The sequence below is a fragment of the Eutrigla gurnardus genome (assembly GCF_963514095.1).
Source record: "Eutrigla gurnardus genome assembly, chromosome: 20".
In the NCBI taxonomy this organism is placed as follows: domain Eukaryota; kingdom Metazoa; phylum Chordata; class Actinopteri; order Perciformes; family Triglidae; genus Eutrigla; species Eutrigla gurnardus.
The window spans coordinates 13,506,412-13,532,065 of record NC_139931.1 but is presented as its reverse complement, the minus strand read 5'-3'; the positions used below and the strand labels follow the sequence as shown (position 1 = coordinate 13,532,065).

Here is a 25,654-nt window from a genome sequence, read left to right as displayed (position 1 = left end):
TTTAGTAATAATACCGTAATAATGTATAAGTCCTACAACCCCGGGAGGTAGCTACTGTAAGCAGTAATAACTTTCTTTTCTCACAGGAATGGCTACTAGCTCTGCAAAGGTTATTTGGACAATCAGTATACACTTGTGTACATGTATTTCATGTTAAAGTGTAATTATTGTTGTCTATGGCAAATAAATATCCCCACTGTGAGAATAATAATCTAATTTCCTCTACGAGTCCAAGTAACACAGCTCTCTTGTAATCTCTGCATCCAGATCTGACACATTGCACCTTTTTAAGGGAAGTGAAACGCTCTAATACTACTAGTGGTTGTATTGAGACTTACAGATGATTGCTCGGTGTGTGTCACAGTGTTGATCCACCGGCCATCGATCACCTGGGGGGAAGCGGCTGCATAATTCCTTCCAGTCCTTCTTCTCCTTTTCTTTGCAGCGGGCGGCTCATCATCTCAGCCGGAGTATATCCTCAGGCCTCTGCTGCAGCACTGTGGGGAACTGGCTTCCCGGGGGCATGTGGGCCTTTTCTTTTCTCTTTACACAATTACACTTGGTCTGTCAGTCTGAGCGAAGTGTGTCTGTGTGTCTAAGAGCACAAAAGGCAGCGTTTCAGCTCTCTAGGACAGAAGTGCTTGTGTTTGAACATGATAACAGCAGGCCGCTGTGCCATCTGTTTGGTCAAACTGTAGGCCGTTCAGTCTGATCCATGAAGCAATCCAAGACTATTTCTCCATTAACAAATATTGTTCTTTATTAAAGCAAATGTTGACTGTATGTTTCACACAATCAATGACATTTAGAATCTGTCATTCATGCTACCCATGCTTTTTGGTACCTACTATTGCAGAAATGAAATACTATTGTTATTATATTTAGATATTCTTGAACTTAATACTGCAGCAGGGCAATAATGGTGATGTTCTGCATCATACGGTCACACCATATTTTCTGACCGTTCCCCCTCACCCTAGCCCTTATCATGACATTTTTAACACATCTCTCTGTTTGAGATTCCAACTTCATTAACAATGCTCTGACTGTGGCTCAAGGCAGATGTTCTGTTCCCTTAAATACCGCTTTTATGTGCTCAATTTATCCACACCACGGGCAGTGCACTCTATTCCCCATGGTTATTTTTATAACCATGCTGATAATTGGTGTGTGTGTGTGTGTGTGTGTGTGTGTGTGTGTGTGTGTGTGTGTGTGTGTGTGTGTGTGTGTGTGTGTGTGTGTGTGTGTGTGTGTGTGTGTGTGTGTGTGTGTGTGTGTGTGTGTGTGTGTAAAAGCACACCATCGTTCTGGCAGGTGTCTGTAGAGATCTTCTTAAGACTTCCAGCTGTACAGACTCCTTAACCTGTTGAGTTGACGCACAAAATGTAATCACCTTCATGATCCTCAAATTCAGAAATCATCGGAGGACTTCAACAATATCTACTGTACAACAGTGTTGAAGTGGGCGAATTTGTCCTTTTTAAAGCAGAGGTCTTCATTGTTTTCAGGCCAAGGGCCCCCTGGCTGATAATGACCCGGTGGAGGGACCCCTTATTACATATCGTATAAAATCGTGTCGCTTATTAAACCGGACCTTATCTCAGCTCATCGCCAACTGCTTATCCGGTGTCGGGTCGCGGGGGTAGCAGCTTCAACAGGCGACCCCAAACCCCTAAACCGGGCCAATAATAATAATGTGTAGTGCAGCTGATAGGGCCAGGTATAAAAGTACCTTGTAATGATGTATGTATACAATGTTAAGCCATTAAAATAACCGATTCATATATTTACAGAACATACTGTTATATTTGCTTATTAGATGTATTAATGTCAATGTGTATTTCTTGGATATTTTACATTTTGGAAGAAAAAAGGTTAGGATCAAATAATTTTGGGGACCCCTAGCTGTAAGTCTGCGGATCCCCTAGGGGTCCTGGACCCCCTGTTGAAGATCTCTGTTTTTAAAGATGGGAAAGGCCCCATGGGGAGAGATGTTTGGTTCGGTCAAAATTTGATCTGCCTATCAAACATTTGTGTTAATTTAGTCTTGTGAGCCATGTTGGATTAAAGTTTGTCCACGTTGAGATGTGAGATAATACGCATGCATGTGTGTGTGAACAGACGAGCACTATACTGAGCTAATGAGTGAACTTCCTCTGTTGACAGCGTGATGGCATGTGGGTTGGAGGATAGAAACAGGACCTCGGGCAGGTCGGACCACACAAAGACCCTCTTGTAGTCATCTGTCTTTTGAGCTCCTCGTCATGTGCTGCTTCTCTTTGACAACAAGTCTCCCGTGTCTTCTTCTTCTATCATTCTTTGATTTGTGCTCAACGTGAATCCACGGTCACATTTGCTCGACCCTCGGTCGGCGTCTGATGCTTTTTCTTCCTCGCCCAGTTGTCGGCACCAGTATGTTTCCCGTGTCGGCAGATTAGGTGGACGTTTAGGTCAACAAAGGCTCCAACTGGGGGGTTTGGATCATATCGTGGTTTCGGGTCATAGGTCGGATCTGTAGAAAAAGGGAGCAAATATAACTTTGAGATGCCTTGAACACGTTTATTTTTGCCGCTGATTGCCGATGGCTGATGAGCCACATCTTGGCATTAATATAATTAACTAATATTATAAGCTGCTGTTTGGAAGTTAAACAGGACATAATTCCCACTCTAATACTCAAATAGGCGTCTTATATAGAATTAAAGGGTGTGTGTCTTCTTCCAGCCGCACAGTGATTGTCCCGTCAACCTCCATGTCTGTCCTTGACTGCTGAGATGATCTGTATTGTCACGCTGCCCCATCAACACTTCCGCGCCGTGTTTCATGCGTTACGCTTTATCGGACTCATCACTGTTGTCATCACAAGGTTGGATGGATCAGTCAAGAAGACATTTCCATCTCCTGTTATTCATTTATAAAGCGACCTCACATCCCTTCTGTCATTTAAACCCAGTAACTAACAGTCCCTTAACCTTAGATCCCCTCAATGGCCTAATATTGGCAGCACTGGTTTCACACACCATGCACCTTTTTAATAGAACAGACTGCAAACAGCACTCAAACTGGAGTCTTGCGTTCCCCTCTGAAGCCTCATTATCTCATGTTTTTCTCTTAATATTGTTTTTAATTCAATTTTTATTGTGTACTTGTGTCCTTTAAGTTTCACTGATTGTGTCCTTGTGAGTGTTTTCTTGTTCTCAGGTCTCTCTTGGGAAACAGTTCTTAATCCAATGAGAATGACCTGATTAAATAACTGTTAAATAAATAATTCTCCCTGTCCTGATTTAAACACAGATGTGTTGTTCACAGTGTAGCATTAACAGGTGATTAGGAAGCATTTATTGCGATTTTCTGATTGCGTATTTTTACAGAATGCCCCGTAGCAATTGGCAGCAAAACGTAATTTCCCACTCTGATGGTAGTGTTTGCATGCAGAGCAGAGGGCCAGATCTGTGCTGGTGTTGCACCGACGATGTTTGCCCTGGCAGGGATAACGTGTAGTGTCTAGACCGCTACCCGAACTCTTGTCCCCACGGTCCCTGTCACCCTCCTCATAAACATCGATTCACAAACACTGTCCCTTTTCATCTCCCCCCTGCTGTGGAAGTTGAAGTGTGTTTTGTGCCTGCGGAGGCCACGGCTACTTTTGACCACCACATGACCAGCCTTTAAAGGTGCTTTTGTTCCTCTTTTTTTTTTAAATATCCCAGCTGCTGTCAAAATAGATGCAACCGCATGCAGTGGACGTAACAGCGGAAGTAAGGGATGGGCTTAATTTACACTGGGTTTTTACACTGAGATGTTATTTATAAGAGCTGGCTCGGGGTGGGTGTGATAATAAGTGTTGCCTGTGTCATGGAGCAGCTGGACTGTGGGAGAGATGGAGGGAAGTCTAGCAGGGAGGCAGAGCAGAGAGCAAACAGCTGTTTATTTTAGGACTCATTTATTTACCTGGACAAATCAAGTTGTTGTTCAATCTTCTTGTTTATTTGCAAACCACTTTTTTAAAATAAGTTGTACATACCAATCAAAAAATCTGCTGAGGTTCAGATCAGAATACTTTCAAGCTTCAGCTTTTATTTAGTTTAGTTGAGCAACACAATTATGTCATCAGCATACAGAATGTTTTTTTGTATTTCTTTTGGCCGACCAGTTGATGCAGATGTAACTGCTACTTGGCTTCTTTTTTTTTTTTTTAAAGAGAAGAGAGTCAATGAGTCTGATCACACCAGAAACAAGACGACTTCCATTTTCCATGTTTTTGCTTGTTATTGCCAGTTTGATATTTTACCATGTACACTACTGAGCATTTCCAAAGTATACCACTATACCGCTGATTAACTTACAGGTTGCTGATATGAAAATATGCACATAAGTGAGTACATACAATGCACACCAAGATTATCCTCGTGTCGCTAGCCAACCTCCTGCAGACTGTCTACACTGAAACAGAAATACTCATCTGTCAAAAAGCAGTTTGTCTTCGTGCCATTCATGAAAAAGGGGAATAAACAGAGAGATTTGGGTGAAATGGTGAATGGAGAGATGTGGACAAGGACAATAAACTCTGCAGAGAGCTGGAGGTTAATGAACTTTTGCTGATGAAACCGGACCAAACCGGATTATGAATTAAAAGAAATCATGGCACTATTTTCCCATTTTATTGCCGTTTTGGGGATATTTTGATATCGATATTTCCAGTCATGCAATGTTAGTGAGAACAACAAGTGGTGGATAAATTGTGAAACACCACGCTAAATGATTTTATGTCTTGACTTTCGACAGCCGCTGGCTCAGACTAGAATAGACTCCGACCGAGTGAAGTGTCTCAATAAACCTCTTAAAATGATTTCAGCATGTCAAAGGGTTATTTTAGCAACCCATTTCTAGCAGGGGTGCAGCTGAGGACTAAAAGGACGATGGGACAAGCTAATGTTATGTTGTGCATTCCACTCAAGTTGCATAATGTGCAACTAAGGTTTTAGCTAAACTCACAGAAATTTAATCAGCCTAAAATTGATATTTGGAGAATGCTTGCTGCACACATAGCATGATGCATATTGTGTCAAGATCCTACAGTTTCCCCATCCTTCCTGCTGACACCTCACATTGTTGCCTGTATCCTCAGTGTTTCGGTTCAGCGGCTTCTGAAAGCGTAGTTGTGTGTTCCTTACCCTGTGGGTGGAGCATCCAACCATGCACCAGCTTTAAACCGCTTCTTTGTAGTTTGCCAGCAGGCGGAAGTGACGAGGAGGAACCTCCGTTCAATACAGAGTCAATGGAGAGCGATGAATTGTTTTCCAGTCCGGCGTGGGCGGCACTTAATTGCTCTCTGTTTTTATGATATCACCTTGCACAGACTTGAGATCCACGTGTCTTTTTCCCATTTCAGCTCCACTTTAAATGCATCCTTCTGTCCCTTCAAACGCAGCACTGATGAAGACCAAAAAAAAAACAGGATTTAAACCTTGCAAATTCTTTTTTAAGGATTGTTTGCTTTATTAGATACAGCTGAAGATAGACAGGAAAGGGGAGGAGTGAGGGGACGACATGAAGCAAAGAGTTGAGTTCAAACCAGGATCGCTGCGGTTAGTAGATGCAAATCAAATGCTTTTATTAACATTTCAAAGCTATGAAGGAATTTTTACACAAGTAAACAAACGGTATTCTTTTGAACAGTTTAATAATGCAAATCTTAGTCTTCAATGATGTAAATGTTGCATTCGTGTTATTCCTGTCCGTTTTGTTTCATTAAGTTTCATTTTCAACTGAAACCATGAAAAACTACTTGGAGATATGAGGGAAAAAAACTGCATCCATCAGTGCAAAAGGCTGCAAATAGTCAGTAGTGTTACGTAAGATTGTTAACAAAACCTACAAAAGCAGCAGTCTGGTCCTTTAAAAAGCCACAGACGTATAGCTGCAGCATCACACGGCATGTTGTCGGAGTGTGCCCTTTCGATTCTTCCGTTCACGGGGCTTTGGTGTAAAGAGGAGCGGTGAGGTCGCTTTGAATGGTGGGTGGCACTTCAGTTTCCTTACAGGAAGTGCTTACGTTGATGAATGGCAGTTTTCCTCAGAGGAAAGAGTGGGTGACACCAGTTTGTGTATTGTATATAGAGACGTGTCGCTGCTGCTGCCTGGATGGCTGAAGTTGTTTTTTAATTGATAGATCAAATTTATGACAAGACACACTATATATACAACGCTTAGGAAATCAAACACAGACAAACACGCCAGGGTTCGGTGTGTGCGGATCAATTACAGTACAATTCAAGCCTATTTTGGAAGTCTGACATTGTAATGCAATGCTCATGGGGACGTATCAGTCAGCAGAGGAGGATGTCTGCTGCTTAGATTGTGTGGCCTCCTCTCCCTCCCTGTTTTGAGGCTCACGATGTACCGAATACTCTTTGGCAGAACAAACCGGCGAGGGCTTGGCTGAAAAAGCACATTTCTTTTTGTTGACTTCTCCGCCGTGTAGGAGTGAGAGGTCTTCATTTCCCACTGATTGACATAGAAAGAGTGAGGTTTTACTCCGTCTTGCGTTCCATTACCTGCAGGCGTTGCCGAGCTGAATGTTTGTGGGACCTCATCAGCAAGTCGACCTCTGGAGGTGGAAGTTGAGTTGCTTATTGTGGTTGCAGATCCTAAGAGTGAGAGACTCATCACGACACCACCCACATGCACAAACTGTTATAAATACGTTGCTGCTTTCTTCACTGTTGACACATGCCCTAAATAATGCTAAAGTAATTATAGTTGAACAGTTTAGCTCTTCTTACCGTAGTTCTGCTCCGTGATGTAAGGTTATTACTTGAGATAAATACTCAGAAAGGGTTGAAGTGAAGCAGTCCTCTCTATATTTATGGAGAACCCGGTGCAGCCGCGCTGCGACAGGTTTGGATTTGTTTGTTCTTTTTTTGCAGTTGTGTAATGTTGGCTCTCCTGGTTTCTCATCCAGCCACTGTCAACTCATAAATGTGCCATGATTCTGCACAGTGGGCGAAAACAGAAAACCGCTGCAGCCGTTCCTTCTGTCTTCTTTGCCAAAGTTGTGTGAAGACTGAGGGAGAAGAGTCACTTTTGCTCTAACGTTGTGTGCCGGCATCTGAGAGAATGGAATCAACACGCTGGAGCCGACGGGACTCATTCATTTAGCTGGCAGTCTATCGGTGGAGTGACATGAGTGTCTCATGTTACTTATTGGATGTTAAATTTGGTTTAGCTGCAGCATGTGAGAGAGAGAGAGTGAGAGAGAGAGAGGGAGAGAGAGAGAGAGGGAGTGATATAATCTGTTGAAATGTAACTATACTGCATATAGAAAATGTTTTTACTAGGAATAAACCCTTGAGATGTGCCATCTCGATTTCAAGGGGCTCCAAAACAACACTTATACAATACATTAAAGTTAAATTAAATGAAAAATGAAATATAATAATAAGGCATAAATAATCAGGGGTTCATACGCCAACAGAGCATGGAAATGGATCACTCATTTAAAGTTTATAAGTATTATGGAAGCCGATTATTCATCAGTCGTGTTAATATTCAGTACTGGGACTGTGTCCTTTTGTATCGTGATGCTTCGGCAACATTGTTCTTGAATCCTCCGTGCCCTTGAAGCATGAAATAATAGAGAGGAGACGAGGGGAGAAAAACCTGTTGGCAGCAGCCGATTCAAACAGGACAACAACAGCTTTGCGTGAGTTTGAGAAGAGCTTTGGAGATGGAGCCAACGTCTTCTTTTTTCCTCTGTTGGAGAAGAATGGCAATAAAGATAAAAGAGAGTAACAACCAATGATCTTTGAAGGGTGAGCCAATGTAAAACTCTAGCGTGTGTGTGTGTGTGTGGACTCATAAACACGGGAGTGGACAGAATAAAAGAAACACCTTCCATGTGTTGCGATCTAAATAAACTAAGGTCTGAATATGCCTGCAACTCTCTACAAACTCCACAAACAGGGCTTTTGTAATCGAGGGTGCTGAATTGTACGGTTTATTTGCCCGACCCCGTCCCCCGGGACGACGTGAAGATGTGTGAGGTGTCTAACAGACATAATCCTGTGTGGAGTCAGACGTAGTCTCAAGTAACATCGCTGTGTTTCCAGGAAACGGAGCCAGCGGTGCTTCATGGTTTCTGTGACGGGAGAAGAAACACAGTAGTGAGCATTAATACAGTAAACGTCTGTGTTAGCCCCTCCAGTGTGTGTGAATCTGCATATTTAACTGTTTAGTGACATTCCAGTGTTTGTGACTGTTTCTGCTGAAGAGGTCATAGGTCAGACCATTCAGTTGCTCATCAGTCTCCACTGGAAGAGAGCGTATGAGGGTTAAATGCAACCAAGGTGGCAGAGAAGCTAAAGAAGGGTCGAGCCAAGGAAGATGGAGCCAGACAGAAAAATCAAGATTCTCACATATTTGTCTGGAGACTTGAGCCAGCATGTGGGTTCCTGCTGTTCCTCCTCTTCAGGGTCCAGCCAGGAATGAGAGCCGTCTCCATCCCGATAAGCCCGACTTCATAGTCTCTGGCTCTGCGTGCTCCGTGATGACAGTGCCATGGCCGTCTGTCAGGCTGTAGTTCAACGCTTCGTGCAGCTGCCATGAGACTTAACAGCCTCTCGATCGGAGCCAAACGTCCGTGTTTTTTTTTCCTTTTTCAAGACGAAATGATGAGAAAAAAAACAAAGCTTTCATTTGTCTTCAACTACGCACTAATTCTCTATTAACACTATTCGTCATTTGCACGTTGGACAAACTCTTTGCCCTACTGTACTTGCTGTAATTGCTGTAACTGCTTGTTGGCCACGTCTCGAACATCATGTGAGTGTATCGTCGTTGTTTTTCCCACAAATATCTCTCTCATCGAATCATCCGACATCCCGACATAGCATCCAGCCTGTGCACTTTTCAGCCATATGTCAATGAGTCCAACACAGCTGAAATGAAGTGAAATCTGTTCAGTGGACTTTCCCTTTCATCCTGTCAGCTCTCGCTCTCTCAAGTTGTCATGTTTTTTGTCAATGCTCTGGTCCTAAAGAAAAAAAAAGATAGCTTCCTCAGAAGGTTGACTCACTTCCTCATTTTGCTTTCTCTCTCTCTCTCTCTCTCTCTCTCTCTCTGTCTGTCTGTCTCAGGTTTGTGGTGCTCCTCTTTCGAATTTCCTGCTGTTACATGGTAACACAGAGCTGAAGGCAAGAGGTAAGGTGTGTTTTCATTGTTGTCTCATTTTCTCAGCCTCTCATTCTCCGGTTGGAGGTGACGATGGAGGTGCTTATGGTGGGGAAACAGAGACCAGAGCCTCCACCTTCAAGAGACAGTGAGACAGTCTCACTTTCTTTTTGCAGCAAACCAAACAATGTTTAAGGCTTCAACACCCAGCATGCCTTGCTGCTTTTTTTTGTTATACAGTAATACAGAAATACAGAAAGGTAGCCTTGCGTGTCACAGAAAAAGGTGGTGGAAAGGATTTCACGCTCTTCCTGTTGGGTTCCTCCTCCAATCAGCTGAGAGTACAAAGCGGCGATGCCCTCGCAGATAACTCATTTGCATGTTACTCATTTGAAAAGCACGTTATTGTCTTTTGATGGTCGGTCATCAACCAGCTGGGTAGAACATGACACAGCGAGGTGAGCTGCTTACGTGAATGTGTCGTCTTTTCTGAAGACTGTGCACCATAGTCTGAAGTCTCCAGTGGATAAGAGACAAGCAGGAGGGTAAAAGGTCAAAGTTCAGGACGCATTCAGTGCGATATGAGAGCAGGAGCATTATCATCAGGCTGACAGGATTAGTGTCTTCGGGCGCAAATACCATAAGGAGTGGAATTATCTTTCTAAGCTCATCTCACCTAGACACATAGTAGTCCAGCGTGCACGCACCTGAGCGCAGCTATGAGGAGTGATTCGTGCCCTGTGGCACGCACACACACACATGCACACGCTGTTCCAGATGAGAGGAGATGAGTGTGACATGTTTTTTGCATTTTTCATTAAATTGATTTATGATCCAGTCCAGCTCGTGGCGTCATTAGACGGATGAATGAAGGTCATTCGTACGAGTCATGGGATCCTCTCAAATTTGAAACGGTTTCTTTGAGTGCAGTTTATTTTCTGCAATGTGACTGGTTTTTTTCTGTTCTTCCTGAGGAAATAAAGGTTTAGAATATGAACGGAGAAGGAAAGCGCTTCAAATGCAGCGGCGACGACGTGGAGAATGCACTGTGGGTTTTCTGGATGTTGTCAACTAAAACTGTGTTTAAGGAAGTATATGTTGAGATGTGGAGGTCTGTTTGTGACATATACACCGAGACACAAAAGATGCACACGCTGTTAACCACTGACACCACAAGCACCTACAAACACACACACATACGTGCACGACAAACTTCCCGCATACTCATATCACTCAGTCTTTTACTGACAGTGACTGTGCCACTTTTGAGAAGGCTGAGTGGGTGTGTTGACTGGAAACACGTAGCAGTGACCCGACACAAAGTCCTCTAAAGCAAGACACAGGAGACCCAGCGCCGAGCTGTCGGCTCCACAGAGGAGCCGGTTTAAGCCCTCAGTCATGTTGAGAGAAACGACACGCGACCGGCTCAAACATTAACAGGAAACCAGCAACATCTGTATGCCAAATCTGTCCTCTGTCAGCTTGTTCAATTCATTGTGGATTTACTCAGTTTCCTTCAAACTCAATGTGTGTGACATTTCCTGCAAGCTAAAGTTAATTGACTGTGTGTTTGCACTGTATTTAGTTCACAATGATGAAGCAATAACATTTCCAGCACACTTATTGTGTGTGTTTGCAAACTTTAAGTTGCTACCAAAGAACCGATGTGTTTGTGGTGCCCATTCGTCCCCATTAGCTGTTAAATGCACACTCTCCCTGTAACTAACGGAGCCCAGTGAGACTGTTAGAAGGGAATCACGATGTATTAAAGTAAACTGAACAGAAGCACATGGCTAATTATTACGCAATCACGTCAGGAAATGAACCTCTGGAACAGTGGCCGCTTGTTTTCAGAATAACAACGGGACATTTTCAGACTATTGGAGGTTTGGATGAATGAGCCATTGGAACAATGGGAGGCCCCATGTTTGTAGACATGAGCCACTAGCATTACCCTAAACGTGTCCGCCCACACAAACTCATGTAGTTCGTTTACTACCGTGTGTAGTGAGCTTACTAGCTGTAAATGCTAACGATTTCCGTTTACGTTGGGCCAGAATAAAAGTCATAATTTGACTTTTGGAAACACATCACCCTCCAACCCTTTTTGTTGACTTCAGGGCGTTGAAGATGGCAGTGTGGATCCAGGCCCAGCAGCTCCAGGGAGATGCTCTGCACCAGATGCAATCTCTGTATGGTCAACACTTCCCCATAGAGGTGCGACACTATCTGTCCCAGTGGATAGAGGGCCAGCTCTGGTGAGTTGCAGGCATGTGCTGCTTCTTTGTGCACATGTTGTTTTTGTTGTGTCTTACATGAATGTGTGTGTGTGTGTGTGTGTGTGTGTGTGTGTGTGTGTGTGTGTGTTATTAGGGATGCCATAGACCTGGAGAACCCACAGGAGGAGTTCAAGGCCAAACGGTTACTGGACAGTCTGATCCAGGAGCTGCAGAACAAGGCTGAACACCAGGTGGGAGAGGACGGCTTCCTGCTGAAAATCAAACTGGGACACTACGCCAGCCAGCTCAAGGTAAAGTATTGTACTAATATACCTCAACAATCAGGAGAACAGCACTGCACACCCAGGAATATACAGTACACAGATTTATCAGTAAAAGAAAACTTGCTTTGTTTTGTCTTTATATTATAATGAAAATGAAAATGTTATATACAAATGAACTGCATATCAGATGCTGTAGTTTTTAGAAAGAGCACACGCTGGACAATATGCTTTAAGAACAGGTTGTATCCACCGTGTGGAAAACAAGAGGACAGCCCAAGTGAGAGCCTTGGTAGCCAGCCAGCTGTGCTATTTATGATCAGGCTCGCTGCTCCCAGATCCGTCCTTCTGTTTGTCTTCTCCCCTCCCTGAAACCAGGCAGAGGAACAGGGTGGAAAGGGGACTCGCTGTGTGCAACACCAAACTGCAATCCTAAATTCCTTCCACTCTGTGTTCCCTGCTGCTGCTGCTGCTGTTGTGAGCGTACGTGTACTGTAGTACATCGAATACAACACAGGAGAACCATGTCGGTTCCTCTCCTCAGGATGGGGTGTTCTCATAAACTCAGCTTGATGAAAACAATATTGCACTTTTAATGCACGGTCACTCCCCGACCTGAAGCAGGAAACAACAAGAATATCACCAACTGACTCACAACAGTATCCTTTGAACTGAAAGTGAAACCGCAATCTGTTACACTACTCGTCAGAGAAACGGTAATTACTGTAACACGTAAACCAGCGGATCGTGTGTGTGACAATATGTGTGAAAGCCAATGAATCGTATATATATATGAAGTGCGGCGTGCCCCGGAGACGGGCCTCATTAGGCTGCTCTAATGGGTTTAAGTGTGTCTGCCGCCTCGGCTCCAGAACTTAGCGAGCTTCCTTGATGCGACTAAATTGGCGAGTCCTGTGTTCAGCGCCTCGCCGCTCGTCAGGAGCTAATAGGCCTTAACGCGGCACATGTGCTCCTTGTCTTTCAGAGCACGTATGACCGCTGTCCTCTGGAGCTGGTCCGATGCATCAAACACATCCTCTACACGGAGCAGAGGCTCGTCAGAGAGGCCACCAACGTGAGTGGGACGCATGCATGCGCCGTAAAAACACAAACACCTGCATGCATATGAGTCTGCAGACATCCCCGCTGACATGTAAACACCTGCGACTGCTCCATGCATGATTCATTTCATAGTTTGCACAAAGCCTGCAAGCACAAACAGCTCAACTACATAATGGGGACTGATTCACAGGCTCTGTGTTTCCTCCATTTATGCCCCAAAGGTCTGCAGATTCCTTTACATTATAAACTCAATACCTAGTCAATCATGCTGTAAAGTGGATTTGTATAACATTTTTTTTTTTTGTATTTATCTACTGCAACATGCAAGTCAAATATTTCCTGATAAAAATCACTGAGTTATGAAAGCATAAAGCCAGCAGTGCGTAAAACATGTGACTCTCAGCAACTCCTGCGGTGAATTGATTTACAGTCACAACATGCCTTTTCTATTAGTGGAATGCATATTTGGACTGATTGAATTTCACCATGTTTAGTCTGAGCCTTTAGGCACCATAGTGCTCTCGCTCAGACCTCTAACTGACCACACAGTCTGCCTGAGTATGATAAGCGGAGGCATTTCTTCTTTCTCTATTTGCAGTGTTCTCATCAGGCGTGTGGCCGCTGAGGGTTTACTCACAGTCAAATAGCCAGACTGCCAGGCACAGGGGTCTATGCATCAAGCTTGGTTTTTATATCCCTGCTCCATCCCCCATAAATATCCCATGTTTCTCAGCTCACCAGTGGCTGGCAATTTCCCCTAACAACTATCATAAACAACCCAATGACTGACAATACGCAGGCCGTGAAACCGTACCAATTACTGGTCCCAAACCTGCCATTTCCTCCGTCTCTCTCCGTGCCTGTCTCTCAACCGCACTTTGCAATTGACAGTCGAGCTCTCCGGTGGGAGGGATGATGGACAGCATGTCTCAGAAGTACCAGCAGATAAACCAAGCTTTTGAGGAGCTTCGCCTGCTGACCCAGGACACGGAGAACGACCTGCGCAAGCTCCAGCACAACCAGGAGTACTTCATCATCCAGTACCAGGAGAGCCTCCGCATCCAGGGTTGGTTTAAGTTATTAAACGAAGTCATTCATCATAAATTCTAATCAGTTGCTGCTTCAGGTTTTTTTTTTAAATATGCAGATTTGATGCTTATCTGTTTTCTTTCACTCTTAATAAAATACAATACAATAAAAACGAAAGAAGTATTTTGAACTCTAAGTTGGACAAAGCCTATTGCCCATTTCACTATTTATTTTTATTTTGCAAACTCCATCGTTTACTGATTATTACTCGATTGACCTGGCTTTGACATTTCAAGGTGTGACCTGTAATGAATCATTCCACACTCAGCATACGCTGCACAGTTATCTGAAATATGCCGGATACCATCGACCAGCGATGGAACACAAACACCCGGGGCTTCCATAACCAGTAACCTTTGCATACATGTTGCATCATTCAGAAAACAACACCTAGCTGTTATGACGTCTGCGTTGCGCTAGAGGAGGTTATCCTGAGTAAATCTATATTCCTCTCTGGTGAATATGTATATACACTGCATGAGTGCAGATTTTTACCTCCTCTCTCCATTCCTCTTTAACTCGTCCCCACCCTTCCCCCAATTTGGATGGCAACAACCCCACCCCTCCTCAGCTCAGCTGACCAGCCTGGCCACGCTGCCCCCTGCTGACCGACAGCTAAGGGAGCCCGCCCTTCTCAGCAAGAGAGCCACTGTCGAAGCATGGCTGACCAGAGAGGCCAACACACTACAGAAATACAGACTGGTAAGACACAAGCATGCACGCTGAAAGGGAACACAAGAGCATGCACGTGCATGTACGTGCAAGAGGTCAAACCTCCTGTTTCCCATGTTTGCGCAGGACCTGGCAGAGAAGCACCAGAAGACCCTGCAGCTGTTGAGGAAGCAGCAGACCATCATTCTGGATGACGAGCTGATCCAGTGGAAGAGACGGCAACAGCTGGCAGGCAACGGGGGCCCGCCGGAGGGGGGTCTGGACATCCTGCAGTCCTGGTGAGTTCTCCTCCACCTCCCACCAAGCTCACAGCCACCGGACTCCCTCACACAGCAAAGGTCACAGGTTTATTTCCAAAGTGTATTGTCTCACAGAGACATAGGCACGCTTATCTTTTGGAGAATCCAGTTGATTTTATTATTTTTTTAATGTTCTAATCTTCCATTTAGAAATATTATATGTCTAAATTCTTCCTGTGTGTCTTTGTGTGTGCGTCAGGTGTGAGAAGCTAGCAGAAACGATCTGGCAAAACAGACAGCAGATCCGGAGGGCGGAGCACCTCAGACAACAGCTGCCCATCCCGGGCCCCATCGAGGAGCTCCTCAACGAACTCAACAGTACTATCACAGATATCATCTCAGCACTGGTTACCAGGTGTGTGTGTGTGTGTGTGTGTGTGTGTGTGTGTGTGTGTGTGTGTGTGTGTGTGTGTGTGTGTGTGTGTGTGTGTGTGTGTGTGTGTGTGTGTGTGTGTGTGTGTGTGTGTGTGTGTGTGTGTGTGTGTGTGTGTGTGTTGTGTGTGATTTAAGGGTATGAATGTAGGTCAGTCTAGTGTCAATTTAAGAATCTCAGCCCCAGCATGTGTTGCAGGTGTGTGGGTGTGTAATGTACATTGAGGTGTCACCGTTTCCTGCACTCACTGCTTGCTGTGTAACCAACCTTGGTTGTTTTTGTGGTCAATAACAGATTGAGAGATTATGATCTTTGACTGAAATGAAATGACTCTTGCATTAAGTGTATCCACCTTTATGATTTAATCCACAAGAGTGGCCCGACTGTGGAGTGTTAAGTAGTACGTAGTGTGTCATGTTAGTGTGCCACACACTGGTCTGCTCTTGGTCTTCACTTGGTCTCAACCCCTCAAAGTCTTGGTCGGGTCTCGGCCCTGATACTCTTGGTCTTGTCTCGCTTGGGAGCATGTTTGTTTGGATTCTCTTGTTTCTGTAAGTGAGGACATTTCACTTTAGATCCACTCTAAGAAGAGTTAAGAAAGTTGCAGTCCTGTACAACCTGTAGTTACCACGGTAACGGTACTGTTTCTGTACTATGGTGTTATTTAAAGGCAGTCTGGGCATTTCAGATATGTAAAGGTTATCTAAAGATAATTGCAAGTGAATAGAAAATACTTTCTCAAGAGCTTTAGACAGAAATGGTTACCTAGTAGAAACAGGCCTGTAAAGAGGGAACAGACAGGTGCAGACTCTTCTTATTGCAGCCTGTAGGAAAGCAGCTGGGACACACGGGGAGATAAAAGAGGTGTTTAGCAATGCAAGAATAGTCGACCTAACAGTATCTAACACTTGGCACAGAGGAGAAACAGAGGGGTCAGTGTGTGAAGACCTATGAGAAAAGATTTATTTTCACAGAGCGTGCACGATACGATCTGTATTGCAGGGATTTATAAGAGAATTTGAAAACACCAAAAAGAAAAAGAGTCCAAGGTTGGGACAAGATTAGATAAAACGCTAAGCAATTGTGTAAAATTCCTAAGGAGATGTGGAGGTTTTTCCTTCTTCCACTCTCTCTCAGCTACTCTACTGAAGGTGCCAGTGGTATCGTTCATCCAGGGCTCTGAGCGTGGTTTAGTGGGTTTTTAAAGCGTAAGAAAAGTGAGAAAGTTTATTGCACGCATGCCTTGGAACGAGGGACTAATGCAGTAAATAAAAGTGGCAGATGATCCGATATGCCTGCAACACACACTGTATTTCATTTATATCAACACATACACCATAACAGATCCAGGTCCAGTGTGTGTGACCCTTTCCATGTGTCGCGCCGGCCACCAAGTCAGCTTAAGAGTGTCTATTTTAAATGGATCAAATCTTTAACTAGAGGTCTTGTTTCACAGCATACATTGTAAATTCAATTAAAAGATGAAAAAAGGATTCCTGACACAAAGTCTGTAGAATCATGTATAAAATCCTTAAAAAGGGACGCTAGCCTTCAACCTTCACCAAAGAGATAAAAATGAATCTTCTCAAAGAACTTTCACACAAGTTAAGTAATAGAGAGTTAAAGTGGGGTGTCCTGTCTGCGCGTGTTATAGTCTGAGCCAGAGCAATGGTCAACTAGGGATCACATTTAACGCAGTACATCATCCTGCACTGATTGAAAACCCATCAGTACAGACTGAGATATAGACGGAGCAGGCGAGAAGAAGCCCTGATGTGGTGAGGACATTTTCCCAGCAGGGAGAGGGAGAAGGAGATGAGAGAGAGTCAGGGACAGTGCAAATGTGCCCAGAGGCAAAGAATGGCCGTTAAACGTACCTAAAGAGATCTGCGGAGACAAAGAGAATGCTGTGTGCAAGCGAGTAAAAGTCCTCTAGCCCTCCAGCATCACCGAACAGGAAGTAATGTGGAGATGTTGACAACATCCCCCTGCCACTTTTCTTGAACATTGTCCCTGCAGGGACCCATGGCACTTTGAGAGGCCATGTCTTTGTCCCAGCGAGCTCTGATTGGCCACCAACATGCCTGCGCCCACACAGTAACCCACTGCTATCAAGCACAGTACAAACACAGGTTATGTTTCCTCAACAACATCCTCTCTATCTTCCCCTGATGCCCTTGGAGGCTTCAAGCTGAGATGGGGGGGGGTTGTTGTCACCACTTGGTTCAGCTACAGACCAGAGAGCTGGAAGGCTCATAACAACATTATGTGTTTGTTTCCAAGCGGGCCCCGAGCCCGCAGGCACTGAGATGAGACTGCGTCTACTGTTGTCTCCCTTCTTGCTCTCTGTTTGTGTTAGCGTGGAAATCAGCAGACAGCCAGACAGGGAAAAAAAATCACACTCTACGTTCATTACCTTCACGACCTTCCATTAGAGCGCTATTTCCATGGCTCATTATCTGCAGACAAAGGAGCCCTGTTTTCATTGTAAAGAGTTAGTTTGCTTGTATGTGTGCTTACTCTAACTCTAACGAACACGTGAAAATCATTTTTATAAAACACTTGCACAGTCTTTTGTATGTTATTAACATTGTTTACATATTGTTTAGAAACGTAACCGGCTACAATAAACTGTAAGAATACATCCAAATACGCCATCAGAAGTCAACTTTTTCATCAGAATTCTTTTTAAATCCATAATTTATGAGATGCTTCGAAAGAAAAAAGGAGATTATGTTCAGCAAACATTATGGACACTTAGCCACCTAATCAACATGCTTTTGTTCTGTCTTTTGCTTTTGTTCTAACTCCCTTTTTGTCTCCACAGCACCTTCATAATTGAGAAACAGCCTCCTCAAGTGCTAAAAACCCAAACCAAGTTTGCCGCTACGGTGCGCCTCCTAGTGGGTGGGAAATTGAACGTGCACATGAACCCTCCGCAGGTGAAAGCCACCATCATTAGTGAACAGCAAGCCAAGGCCCTGCTGAAGAACGAGAACACGAGGAAGTAAGTTCCGGTTCCCACCGTGGATTCAAAACAGAAAACACTAGAAACGATTGCAAACAAATGTCATTTAGGCTTTTATTGGAGGTTTAGACTTAAAGGAGCAGTATGTATAATTTAGCGGCATCTGGCGAAGTTTCAAATATATTTATATTCAGATATAATTCTAAGTTTCACTATATCTTCATGAATATTATATTCCATTTCTACCAGTAAATCCTCTTAAATCCTACAAACTGTTCCTTTAAGTGATTTAAATGCTTTCATGCCGTAGCAGACATACCTTCATATTTTTCAGGATCCCTACTTCATTGAGTGGGGACGTTCAGGCTCCATTGAGATAAGGATTCTTAGTTTTCTGCAGGGATTATTGGGTCCTAGGATGAACTCTGGCCTAATGTGTTTCCAGACGTCACCACAGAGACATGGCTGGAGCTTGAACAATGCCTCAGAGGAATCTATGGTGTGGATGCAGAATCCACATTTAGCCTGTTCCACGGCCTCGTTCCACATTCCTCCTAACAAATAGAAACCTTCCAAGACCGTAGGTCTCTGGGCAGCCAGCGGTTAGACGGGTGGGCGGTTCGACAGCTCAGCCGTCATCTTGCTGTTCTAAACCACTTGGAATGGCCCTCAATCTGTAGCTCCATCTGCTTGGTGTTTTCCTCACATAGCAGAGATAGAGGCTGTTAAACCTTCAACATCGTTCCCCTCGCCCCACATGTGTTCCACTCAGCTCCCGCCATCCAAATGAGCATCGTTTCGTTTTAATTTACTCTGCGAAGAAAATAATTCTTAGCACTCAAGTGCATCGTAGCAGACGTTACAGCTAATTGACTCACTCACTGATTGTCTCTCCCCTTCAGTGACAGCAGTGGAGAAATCCTCAACAATAACTGTGTGATGGAGTACCACCAGACTACAGGCACTCTCAGTGCCCACTTCAGGAACATGGTGAGGCTTCCTAAATTGAAGAGTCACTTCATAGAGTTGAATACCTCAGAGAAGAGGTCTTCAACGTTTTTCAGGCCAAAGAACAATGTTCTGTATGCTTGATGTGGGCCCAACTGTGTCGTAAATCCAGTTTTGCTTCTTCTCACACGTGTTGTCTTTCATGTAGTCTTTGAAGAGGATCAAGCGATCGGACAGGCGAGGAGCAGAATCCGTCACGGAAGAAAAGTTCACCATTCTGTTCGAGTCCCAGTTCAGCGTCGGAGGCAACGAGCTTGTCTTTCAAGTCAAGGTAAAAAGGCTGACTGATGACGTGCAGGAAAAGACTTTATTAGTGTGGACACACAAAGTTACTTTCCATTCTTACTTCAAAATGTTTTTATGGTGTTTACTAAAAGAGCTTATTTCCCATTAAAACCATAGACATACTGATGGTTGAGCAGTATTTATTGTTTACAGTATTCTTCTACTGATGGTCTCCCCTCTTTCTCTAAACAGACATTATCACTTCCTGTAGTGGTGATAGTTCACGGTAGCCAAGACAATAACGCCACAGCGACTGTGTTGTGGGACAACGCTTTCGCAGAGCCGGTGAGTAAAACGTTTGTCTTGAGCTCCAAATTATATTTAGAGGTGACGAAAATGTCAAAGTTATTTTTTGCGCTTCGGAAACCGCTAAACCTAGTTTGATGTACCTTCATTACAGCGTAGTTTTGCCCAGTCAGAGACCGAGACACTGTCAATAAATGCAGCATGTCTTTGAACACGTAGGAACTGTGTTCATCTACATCAAATAATTAATTTAACAAATAAAAGTGCCTGTAGATTCTAGTATGACAGTGTCCAGATTTGTAGCTTTTTTTCTATTGAAAACATTTGACTTTTTAAGGTGCTAAATTTGCAAATCACATATTGCCTCCGCGGGGCTCTTAACATGACGACAGCTGAGCCGGTGGCTAGCAGCTAACGGTGCTAACCATGCTGACAGAGCTCACAGAAGCAGAGAGCGGGTGTTAAGCTTCTGTGATGACGCCATCGGTCAAGACGGACAGCGGAGCCGTGAGGCGTTCACATGCACGGACATGCACCGAACGGCATGTGCGGCCGACAAAGCACAAAGAAGCATGGGTTCATTCTCCCGAAATAGCTCTCGTCCGTGCGCTCCCATTTGCACACGTCATTGACTGTCTTGCATTCTGATCTAAACGGTCTGCTGTCCCCGCCGCCTCTACAGGGACGGGTGCCTTTCCTGGTGCCGGACAAGGTGCTCTGGCCTCAGCTGTGTGACGCCATCAACGTGAAGTACAAGGCTGAAGTGCAGAGCAACCGAGGCCTGTCGGAGGAGAACCTGGTCTTCCTGGCCCAAAAGGCCTTCAGCAGCTCCAGCAACAACCCCGACGACTACCGCAACATGACCATGACTTGGTCGCAGTTCAACAGGGTGTGTTCCTCTCCAGTGTTCTCATTATCTGTTGGTTTCGGTCTTAATGTATGGATTTCTCTCATACTCGAAAACGCCCGCAGGCGCATGCTTGTTATCCACGGATTCATTTACTAATGTTTATTCATACATAGAAATATTTCATGCCCCATTTGCAGAGCTCCTATAGCCCTATTCTGTAGTCGACTCGAGCGCCTCATTGGTGACCAGGTCTCCGTCTTAATGGGCCTGTTTGTCCACACAGTGGAAGGCTGCAGGCTTCATTTTCTGGCTCAACGCAGCTGGCGACGGCAGGAAACGCACTCACATTCGCCACACACCATCCGTCTCATTAGATTACAGGGACATCAGGTTTCATCCGCTTCACAGACTGCTGTATAAGCTGCACACATACATATACACACAGCCGCTCTTCGTTTTCCACACGCAGTACAGCACATACAGCTGCACACTTAAGTTAAATCATAAACACAACTGGGATGAGGACATGTTGTTCTGTATTCATGGACTGGCTGGACTGGAAGGGAATGTGAAAACCTTTTAAAAGATCCTTTTTTTTTTCTCTCTCTCGCTCTATTTTTCCCCCCAAAATGTATTTTTCTTACAGGAAAGCTTGCCAGGGAGGAACTTCACATTTTGGCAGTGGTTTGATGGCGTGATGGAACTCACAAAAAAGCATCTCAAACCACACTGGAATGACGGGTGAGGACATTGCAGAAAAACAAAAGCGCTGCCTCTCTATTCTCTTTTTAGCAGCCGGGCTGCATGTTCGCTGAAAGTAAATGGTTTCCTGTCCTTATTATGTCAGTCTGTAAAACTCAGGCAGTAGTTCACTTTCATGATTTTCCATGGCAACCTGGGGAGCTAGACGAGCGCTCCTCGGTAAACATGGGTTCAAATAAAGACAGGTGGCGAGGGGATGCACATGCAATGTTAATGTCTTTCTTTTTCTATACCTGTCTCTTCTTTAGAGCCATACTGGGCTTCGTGAACAAGCAGCAGGCTCAGGACATGCTGATGTCCAAACCCAACGGCACTTTCCTTCTGCGCTTCAGTGACTCTGAGATCGGAGGAATTACAATTGCCTGGGTGGCAGAAAATCCTAACAAAGCAGGTATGATGTTGAATCTGTCACAGATGGTGCCGATGAAATGTGTTGAATATTAGATAAGACCTGCTTTCTTAAAGCTTAGCAACCAATCAGAAATGGAAACCTGTGACATCACAGTTACCGCCCCAAATGATGATTCTGCAGGAATTCTGCAAGAAAGTCTGATACAAAGACTCCTGTCATCTCTCATGTGTCAGCGTTGGGAAAAAAAAGTTATTGCAAGTTTAAAGTTTTCAATTAGAGCTTTAAGTTAGATCGATGTTGTCACCATGATAACATAATTGCAAATAGTGATGTCGTTTTTAGATTAAGAACGACCCTATAAAACTACTGAAATTCAAACGTTCTGCAGACAGACTAGTTTTGTTATTATTATTATTATTATTATTGCTGTCTTTCCAGGGGAAAGAATGGTTTGGAACCTCATGCCCTACACAACCAAAGACTTCTCCATTCGCTCTCTGGCCGACCGCATCAGCGATCTCAACCACCTCCTGTTCCTCTACCCCGACAGACCCAAGGACGAGGTCTTCTCTAAATATTACACCCCTCCACTCTGTAAGCATTTGCCCTCGCCAAAACAGAACGTAACGGCCTTAAAGCCTTTGCACTGAACAGATGTATTGACGACTGCACTGAGCTATCATTCTCTCTCTCTCTCCCCATGTGTTTGGTTTAAAGCCAAAGCAGTGGACGGCTACGTGAAACCGCAAATCAAACAAGTGGTGCCCGAGTAAGTATGAAGCTTCCTGTTTGCCTCCCCTCCTCTTCTTCCCTCCCCGCTCCGTCCCTCCTCCCACCAGTTTTTTACCTCCGGCAACATTTAACGTTCATCACGACATACTGGACCCTGAATTCAGATCAGCTATTAGTTAGCCGCTACAGTTGGAGGAGGCCAATTAAGGATGGCCGGGGTTCCTGAGCGAGCTTGTCTTCCACTCATCATTAGAGTTAGGCTTGTTAGTTAGCCGGCCCCGCTCCCCGCCCGTCTCCACGGTCGGTTCACCCGCAGCACAGAGAATGGTCATAATGATGCAGCGCGGCCTAGAAAACACGCTGAGGGTTGCTTAGGCAACTGCTGACCATAGACTCATAGGCTTTGATCTTGTGTGTGTGTGTGTGTGTGTGTGTGTGTGCAGGTTCACTACAGCCAATCAAGACCCAGCGAGTGGGAATCCGACCTATATGGATCACGGCGCCTCCCCAGCACCCGTCAGTCACCCTCACACCTACGGCATATACCCACCTATGTGAGTCAACAAGTCCTTTGAACATATGAGCGGCTCTGTCTGAGTGTGCGTGTGCAGTTGTGTTGCGTGAGTAGAGAGTGTCTCGTTGCTCCTGCTGGGTTTTTGTTTTCGGTGATGTGCCTCCAGCTTGTCTGAGTGTGGTCTGGCTCCACTCTGTGTCCTGTGGCAGGAGTGACTCTATGTTGGACGCGGACGGAGACTTCGACCTGGACGACACCATGGACGTGGCGAGGCACGTAGAGGAGCTCCTTCGGCGGCCTGTAGAGAGCCAGTGGGGCGGCCAACAGTCCTGACCCTTGACCTTTTAACCCGTGACAACACCAAACAAACCCTGCCTCCCAAGTTGCCCCCACTCGCATTGACATTTCTCATGGTTTAATTCCACTCATTTCTCTTCGTTTCAGATAGGTATAATGTGAAATGTTAATAATGTGTTTTTTTTCTTCTGTTCAGCATGAGAGCATGCATGTCAGTGACTTCTCTTAGTTTTTATTTGTGTCCATAAGTGTTTGTAAAACAGACTAGGTATAACGCAAAACCTACAGATTTCAGTATTGTGACAAAAGAAAAGAAACGGTAATGTTCATTCACATTGTGCATGCATTTCCGGCTGAGTTAAAAAAAAAAAAAAATGCTACTGTATGAAGTCATTTTAACAGTTGGGTGTCTCTGTTTTGTTCTATTTTACGCTTTGTACATGGGTAATCAGTATTTTGATAGTGACATTGAACTTGCCCTTTGACAACGAAAAAAAAAGAAACTTCAACGAAAGAGTTTTGCTTTTTGCTCTCGACAACATAACCGGAGTCATCACTCTGCGGTCAGTTTTTTGGAACCCGTATACACTAACCTAGAGGCAGAGTGACTCTTTCTGCTCCCTGCGACTGACGGCACACACACACACCAGTCCTCGGTACACACATGTACGATGCATTTGCTCTGATTTGCTCACCAGCTGAAACCCGGGCGAGGGGGCTCGTTCATGCGCCTCCTCCTCTCTCACAAGGCTGTTTGTACACAGAAATGCATTTGGAAGCATTTTCCTCGGCGCTGCCTGCTTGTCCTCTCAGGTCCCTCTGCCCCCCTCATCAGTGCTACCTCGCGTTATTCTACTGACAGTCGTCGTTACTATTGGTTCTGTTGTCCCCGCACCACGCTCACACCAGTAGGTACGGCCGTTGGGTTTCGCTCTCGTGATTTGTGTTTAAACGTGTGTGATCTCCTTGCCGCCCGACGGTTAACACTGTGTTGGCTGTTTTTATGCTTGAAACCCCCCCTTTAACCTGACGGAGTCTAGAGGCACAAGGTTACATCCCTGAGTATTCCTCTCCCTTTGGACTTTTTTACCGTCTATCCGTCCACTTAGCCGTGTCATGAGACTGTGTGACAACGTGACCGCACCAGCAGCTGAGGTCGCCGGCCGTCGGTAGAGACGTGGGCTCCGCATGCTTGCACAGACTCACCAGCTGCCGTGGCCACATATAAAGCTCAAGGATGGCGTGTCAATGTCATGTCACTTTTGTCTGGCTTTTGCTTTGGGTCAAGATTAGTTTTCATCGCACGCGTCCTTTTTTTGCTACACATAAAGTACTAGAAATGGTTGAGACTAGGACCTAGACTCCCTCCTCTCTCACACACACACACACACACAGACACACACACACACACACACACAATGCTGAATAGAGACGTTCAAACAGCCTTGCACCTCAGGAATGAATCGCTTCGCTTCGCTGACGTATTAAGCCAAGTAGAATGGTTAATGTACACAGAATATATGAATTTATTTTCTCTATCATAATTCTATTTTATTATAGTTTCTCTGGCACTCCCCCTATCGAATGTAACCCCCTTGCATGCATGACCCTGTCAGGATGTACGAATACCTCCTCAGGCGGAGCAAACGTTTAAGTCTCGTATTACCAGAAGTACCAGTTGAAAAATGACACAGAGCCACTGCAAACCACATAAGAATTCATGTACTTTCATGTTTGTCCGACAGACATTGCAGTATTAAAGAAATTTCCTCGTCTATCTTTTCATTTCCTCCTCAAACTTTTTGTTTTTGTACCTTGTTTTTATTCCTGTTTTTCTCAAGCTACCTGGACAGTCTTGTGATATATCCATCATTACCAGTATTGTCATAGTTTTTAAAGCTTTGTTCAACCGTAGCCTGTGTATTTTATTTTATTTTATTATTTTTTTTGATGATGATGATGTAGATGGCGCCGTGTGCTGTTCGATGTACGTACCATGTTTGTGGTTTTGGGTTTATCACTTGGAGGTTATCCAAGAGAAACAGCTGTCGAGTTGAAAAGAGGAAAATAAAGTTTTATAAATAATTTTAACTAAATCTGTAGAAGTACATGAGATTACGATGTCACTACAAAATAAATGCTATTTTTTTTTTGTAACGTGTGCAGTCAACACCATCCGTTTAATCCCCGTAACGACAGGAGGCACTGTGACACTGCTGCATTATTAACACACTGCAGCGTGTCAAGTGAGTCCAGGGCAAAAATACTTTTTATTTTAACGTATAACTCAACTATTGCACTTTCCATTACACTGTGAGGCTTTCTGTATGATCCAAACGATGACTGGTGTTTCACAGGAGAAAATGCCGTCATCCTCCCCTGAAGACAGCCCAAGTATACTTGACATTATTAGCTGCACCTTAAAGGAACATACCAACAAACTACTCTGAAGCATGCCATTGTTGTTGAGGGTT

General features: G+C 44.5%; 1 protein-coding gene across 2 annotated transcripts in view; it reads left to right on the top strand.

Annotated features, from left to right (window-relative positions):
• The window catches only part of stat5a (signal transducer and activator of transcription 5a), a 40,450-nt gene extending 15,113 nt beyond the window's left edge, over positions 1-25,337 (top strand). The window contains exons 2-20 of one of the 2 annotated variants that reach the window (XM_084036492.1): positions 9,138-9,201; positions 11,292-11,429; positions 11,545-11,701; positions 12,657-12,746; positions 13,625-13,799; positions 14,394-14,524; positions 14,621-14,772; positions 14,993-15,148; positions 17,994-18,173; positions 19,037-19,124; positions 19,291-19,413; positions 19,620-19,712; positions 20,356-20,562; positions 21,170-21,264; positions 21,534-21,676; positions 22,076-22,231; positions 22,355-22,406; positions 22,813-22,923; positions 23,093-25,337. In XM_084036492.1, coding sequence (XP_083892618.1) covers positions 11,302-11,429; positions 11,545-11,701; positions 12,657-12,746; positions 13,625-13,799; positions 14,394-14,524; positions 14,621-14,772; positions 14,993-15,148; positions 17,994-18,173; positions 19,037-19,124; positions 19,291-19,413; positions 19,620-19,712; positions 20,356-20,562; positions 21,170-21,264; positions 21,534-21,676; positions 22,076-22,231; positions 22,355-22,406; positions 22,813-22,923; positions 23,093-23,216 — 2,361 coding nt within the window. In that variant the 5' untranslated portion in view covers positions 9,138-9,201; positions 11,292-11,301 and the 3' untranslated portion in view covers positions 23,217-25,337. Of the gene's footprint in view, positions 1-9,137; positions 9,207-11,291; positions 11,430-11,544; positions 11,702-12,656; positions 12,747-13,624; positions 13,800-14,393; positions 14,525-14,620; positions 14,773-14,992; positions 15,149-17,993; positions 18,174-19,036; positions 19,125-19,290; positions 19,414-19,619; positions 19,713-20,355; positions 20,563-21,169; positions 21,265-21,533; positions 21,677-22,075; positions 22,232-22,354; positions 22,407-22,812; positions 22,924-23,092 lie in introns of both variants that reach the window. The other variant, XM_084036493.1, reaches the window with a different exon arrangement.
• The last annotated feature ends 317 nt before the right edge of the window (positions 25,338-25,654 follow it).